The 6282-nt window shown below is 34.2% G+C and overlaps 1 protein-coding gene across 1 annotated transcript; it reads left to right on the plus strand.

Annotated features, from left to right (window-relative positions):
- Window positions 1–644: 644 nt before the first annotated feature.
- Window positions 645–4487, plus strand: LOC136274635 (uncharacterized). Its single transcript, XM_066081972.1, has one exon. The coding sequence runs from the start codon at window positions 2259–2261 to the stop codon at window positions 3930–3932; it is 1674 nt and encodes a 557-aa protein (XP_065938044.1). The 5' UTR covers window positions 645–2258; the 3' UTR covers window positions 3933–4487.
- The last annotated feature ends 1795 nt before the right edge of the window (window positions 4488–6282 follow it).

Below are 6282 nucleotides of genomic sequence, written 5' to 3' on the forward strand. Positions count from 1 at the left end.
TTTTTATATAAAGTGTATAATACGAAAGACGAATAGGGACACATAAATTTTTTTTTATCTCGTAATTACGAGAAAAGATCTCGTTATTACGAGATAAGATCTCGTTATTATGAGTTAATTATCTCATAATAACGAGAAAAGATCTCGTTATTACGAGAAAAGATCTCGTTATTACGAGAAAAGATCTCGTTATTACGAGTTAATTTTCTCGTTATAACGAGTTAATTTTCTCGTTATTACGAGAAAAGATCTCGTAATAACGAGAAAAGATCTCGTTATTACGAGTTAATTTTCTCGTTATTACGAGAAAAGATCTCGTAATAACGAGAAAAGATCTCGTTATTACGAGTTAATTATCTCGTAATAACGAGAAAAGATCTCGTTATTACGAGGTAATTATCTCGTTATTACGAGTTAATTTTCTCGTTATTACGAGTTAATTTTCTCGTAATAACGAGAAAAGATCTCGTTATTACGAGTTAATTATCTCGTTATTACGAGAAAAGATCTCGTTATTACGAGTTAATTATCTCGTTATAACGAGTTAATTATCTCGTTATTATTAGAAAAGATCTCGTTATTACGAGTTAATTATCTCGTAATAACGAGAAAAGATCTCGTTATTACGAGTTAATTATCTCGTTATTACGAGAAAAGATCTCGTTATTACGAGAAAAGATCTCGTTATTACGAGTTAATTATCTCGTTATTACGAGAAAAGATCTCGTTATTACAAGTTAATTTTCTCGTTATTACGAGAAAAGATCTCGTTATTACGAGTTAATTATCTTGTTATTACGAGAAAAGATCTCGTTATTACGAGAAAATAAATCTATATAAAATGGTGCGTTTTTATTGTTCCATTCTTTATCTTGTGTAAAATGGATGAACCTCAGGAATTCATAAAATTAGTTAAGAAAATTTCTGAAGAAGGAGCAAGGCAGATGGAAAATGAAAAGGTGAGTGCTGTTTATTAATTCTTCAATGCATTAACCGTAACTCCATCGAACCTACAATTGTATGAAATGTTAATTTTCGATACCCTTGTGGTTTTTTTAATGCTAAGCAATAAATAAACTCTTAAAGTTTGCGATGGAATATGAGTTTTATATAATGTGTGGTTTTTCTATCCCTGAGCCTTTGCAACCTATGAGAGGTTCTTTTAATCACATTATTTAACCTAATCGTGTAGTTAAACTATGATTTTTTTTTTCAATTTTACAGTCAGTCGATTTTTAGTCGCATATATTGTTTGCTATATGACGGCAATATTTTTACACAAGATATGTTCCTTGCACTACAGACAAACATCATCATTTTCGAGCAGAATTTTAAAAATGTATTTTAAAGCAAGACTACAAAACGACGTGGAAAGAGTAATATTGTACCTGACACTGTATATAATTTTACTCCTGAATAGTTAACAAAATACTTAGTTGAAAATCGATAATAATTGCAAAAACTCCCCCCAAAAAACAAGCACGCAAACAAAAATCAGAAACATATGTAAGATAATAAATTCATTATTGAAAATTTACATTATATGAAATAAACCTATTGTCTCAAACAACTGATACAAAAAAAATCAGCGTTTTGAAGAAATGTCTTCTGTCAACCATTAAATAAATAAATAAATAATAATTATAGGCTTGTGTAAAATGGTTACTTTGTTTCACAATTTGATATTTTTTTTTGAGAAAGGAAAGAATACCAGTCTGGCAGATTATTTTATTCATGAGCTGATTTTGTCTATATTTTCACTTAATTTCAATTCTAAAGAATTTCGGTAAAAAGATTTAGAATGTTTGTTATTTTATATAAATTGAAATTATCAGAGGGATTATGCATCTAACTTTATCACCCCTTCCCTTCCAAGATAAAAAAAAACGAAATCAAGACTCTTGTAATACTTAAAACAATTTCTACATTTTAAAAACCTAAATTTCATTTGAAAAACGTTATTTGTTATCAAATGCGCAACGTGCAAAATAAGTTTTATAGTTGGACCGAATTTTTTTTTGAATAAACTGATTTTGTTTGCTTTCTTGTGATTTAGATTACACCAGACCTTGTCCATCTGATGACTGACACCGAACTGTCCACGTACTTACCCATTCACGGAGACAGACTTCGTTTGAGACAACTGTTAAAAAGCAATCACGGGGGTAAAAAGAAAAAACTCTTAATAGCAAATTCTTCAGGAGAAATTAGATAAAGCTAAATCGAAAAGTAAGAGAGAAATTTTAGAGGAAGAAGAAATGCGTCGACAGTATGGAAACAAAAATGCTTTTAAGGATAGACGCTATATTGAACTCGGTTGGATTCACAAAACACATCTCCGGGCAAAGCAGGTCCGATCAAGGACAGGAGGCGGTACCCGAAAAGTATGCATCAAAAAAGACTCAACAAAGCAAGATATTCTGCAGGAGGCGATAAAGCTGTTCTTTCCCAATGGAGAAAGTCCTAAAGGCAAAGTAAGCGAGTTTGACATTGATTTATGGGATTTTTCAGAGAGAATTGTCGAAAATTCGGTGACTCTTCAACAAATGTACGAAAGCACAAAAATGCCGATGTTGCGGTTCTACCTTTCATCAAAACCGAAAAACAATGATGACCATGTCATAAGCGACACAGAAAACGATATCGTCGCTAAAGCAATGAAATTAAGTGACGTGACGGATAATGACGATCTTCCCGAAATAAACATCAGATTTGAAAATCGAGCAATGGTGTCCAATGCGGAAGGAGATGATGATCATAACTCAGCGGAAAAGTTGGATGAAAATTCTGAAACTGCAACGGTATCCGGTAACCCTGAAAGTAATAAAGAATCAAACGACGAGGTCATACCTTACCTACATTACCATACATTACCAAATGCCTATCCGTTTCTGGATCTCGGAGAAATACCTGACATCTTGAACACCGGAACCATTCCAGTCAGTGTCAAAGAATTAAAATTCAAAGTCCACAGGGGACAAGTCCTAAAGGATTTGATCGACGCCTTTACTGGATTGGACATTACAAACGCTATTATTTCTTTTGAAGTGGTCATGCCGAACGGAAATGTAGAAATTGCTGAAGACAACGGAGGCGTCACTAGAGATACACTGTCAGAGTTTTGGAATACGTTTTACGATCAGTGCACGTTGGGAACGATGGCAAAAGTACCTTGTCTTCGACATGACTTCGGAGAAAAGGAATGGAACGCAGTTGGGAAAATTTTGCTGTTTGGATGGCAGGCACAAAAATATTTCCCGATTCGTTTTGCTCAGCCGTTTATAGAACAGTGTCTATATGGAAAGGTCCATTCCTCTCTGCAAGAGCATTTCCTTTTGCACGTGTCCGAATCAGAAGCCGCAACCCTGAAGTCTGCCTTGCAAGATTTTGATGAAACTGATTTTGAAGAGCTTTTGGATGTTATGGTTCTCCATGATTCTCGAAAGCTTCCAACGAAGCATACATTACCTCAGATGATCGAAGAAATGGCCCATAAGGAACTTATCCAGGCCCCAATGTTTGTCTGCGATTGCCTCCAACCAGTATTGAAGAATATGATGGACGTTCCAGAGCTTAACAAAGTGTACAAAAAGCTCGTTCCATCGGGAAAGAGCGTAATGAACATATTGTCATTTCAAGAAGCATTGAGTGTCGAGGAAACTAACACTTCAAATCATCTTAAACGTTATGTCAAAGAACTTTCGTCTGAAAAATTGGGACGTTTCTCACGATTTTGTACAGGATCCGACCTTTTGGTCACTGAAAAAATAACTGTAAGTTTTGTAAATGTCACTGGGCTTGCAAAACGCCCAGTGGCACACACATGCAGTTCTTTACTAGAGCTTCCAAAAGTGTATGATAGTTTTCCTCAATTTCGGTCGGAATTCAACGCTGTCTTGGAATCAAACTATTGGGAGATGGATTTTATCTAAATCTAACAGATGATTAAAATTATTTGCGCGATGTAGCCATGTCTTGGTTATTTTTGTTCGTTGGTTTGCTTGCTTGCTGCAAAGAAATGTTTTCTTACTTTAAGGAGATGACCAATCTATGTTGAGTTGTTTTTTCGAGGTAATGTAGTCGGAGATATTATTATAAATGGCCTATGTTTTGTTATTTTGACTGGGGTATTTTTTGCTTTATCGTATCCTTGGGAAGGACGATGTTAAAATAATGCACGCACTTTTCTATTGTTAACCCCTAATCTTATTGTTTTTGTTTATTATTGTTGATAAGCTATTTGCTTTGCTTATTACATTGTTTACAGTACGTGCATTTGTATCAGTAAATGATTCATTTCGAGTAAATATTGAAGACATCAATCTGATCTTTGTTTGAAGTCAAATAAAAAGTGTAAAACAACGGTATATTTGTACGACTTTGGACTGTGTTTTTTTAAAAGAACTTATATACGAAAAAGTAATCAATATATTTAGTCTCGATCAAAGATTGAGAGGTAAAAAATTTTGCTTCATGAGTTGTTATAGTATTATTTTAGAGCTAAAAACGGATCCTTGCTTTCATTTATGTTACAAAAGTTTTGATGTATATTTTATTTTCAGAAAACATTAAAATATCTTTTGATTGCAAATGAGATGTTGTAGAATTTTAAAATCGCTTTTAAAAAGTGTCACTGGCGTCGGAAGCAAATTGAAAGTGGGGGGGGGGGGGGGTCTAGACTAATCCTCAGGAATATTGAGAAAAAAGTAATTCCTAAAATCATGGAAATCCTAATCCGGGGGGGGGGGGGGGGGGGGTTCCTATACTTCCAAAAAAAAAAAACTTACCCAATTTTTTTTTTCCAAAATCATGAAATTCCTAATCCGGGGGATCCAACTTCTCAATTTTTCAAGATAAATTTAGAACAATAATCTTTCCTGCGAGAAAAAGTGGGGGGGGGGGGGCTGAACCCTCTATGCTATGTTTCTAATGGTTAGGTATAACTTTGCAAAAAAAGTGGGGGAGCTAAGTCCCCCTAGCCCCCCCCCCCCCCCCGGTTCCGACGCCTATGAGTGTTCAATATTGATACGTAAAAAAGACGACATATTTTAAATTAAATTTAAAGGTTTCTTTTATAAATATTTTTTAACATATGGATAATTTCAATTTATATATATTTACAATATATAATATCGAGTATAATAAATGCTTTGAATACATAATTAAATATAAGAGAAAATCACGAAAAATAAAAGAGAAAATGCTTATCCGATCCCGATTTAAATTACTTCGATCCCGATCCAATAGGAACAAGAGGCACATGGGCCACATTGCTCACCTGAGGAACATAGGTATGATAAAATCAGCTTAATGGAATCATCATACAACGAAATTTGAACTTAATGTCTGCCCTAGTTCCGCTTATTTATAATCCGCTGATTATAAAGCGTAAAATGCCCCAACACAGCTGCTTGGTCCGATTTTATATCAAATTTTATGCACGCTTTTATACGATGGCTATGCTTAGTATATGTATAATAATAGACATTGCAGTAGTTTTACCCATCAATTATGCTAAATTTCAGTGAAGAAAAATACGTACAAAATTTGCTAAAAAAACAAACGACATTAAAAGGTACCGCGTTATTTCGCCTCATGTTAAATTTCACCCCTGACGACGAGACGGGTATGGTTGTATTACGAATTTGACATCGCTTTAAATAAAGGTCGAAATGATCAAACAAACTACAAAAAAACATGTGTACGTTTTATTAGCCAATATTTCTAAAGTCCGCTCTCTTTACAATCGATGCATAGCATGCAGGTTGAATAACCCCGATCATTCGGGGGACGAAACCATGCGGTTTCCTTTTCTAAACATTCCCGTGATGCATTTTGGTTTGTTTTTTCGTTTGCCCAAAGAGAAATTATTTTTATTTACTTTGAATATTTCTAACTTTGAAAGGAGACTGATTCTGCTGGTGTAATTAGGAGAAAGTCCATAACTTTCTAAGATAATGATTTGTATGAAAAAAAATTTTGATACTGTGATTACAAAAAAATCGGACCAAGCAGCTTTAACGTCACACATTTAGCGTCATGTTTCCGCGTAAAACATGTTTTAGATACTGCTCTCTTGCAGGGCAAATTGATGTAATTTACCGAAGTTTTGGTAATTATATAATTTATGACGTAAATGAAACAATTGACGTCATATTTCACCAAACTATGTAATTTTGCCCTGCAAAAGAGCAGTAGGCCTACCGGAGTTACCGTGAAGGGGTCTATAGCCGATGAAATGTACTTGATATTTCCAAAAAAATTCCTCTGTCTTCTTTCAGT

Source organism: Magallana gigas, chromosome 4 (genome assembly GCF_963853765.1).
Source record: "Magallana gigas chromosome 4, xbMagGiga1.1, whole genome shotgun sequence".
Taxonomy (NCBI): Eukaryota; Metazoa; Mollusca; class Bivalvia; order Ostreida; family Ostreidae; genus Magallana; species Magallana gigas.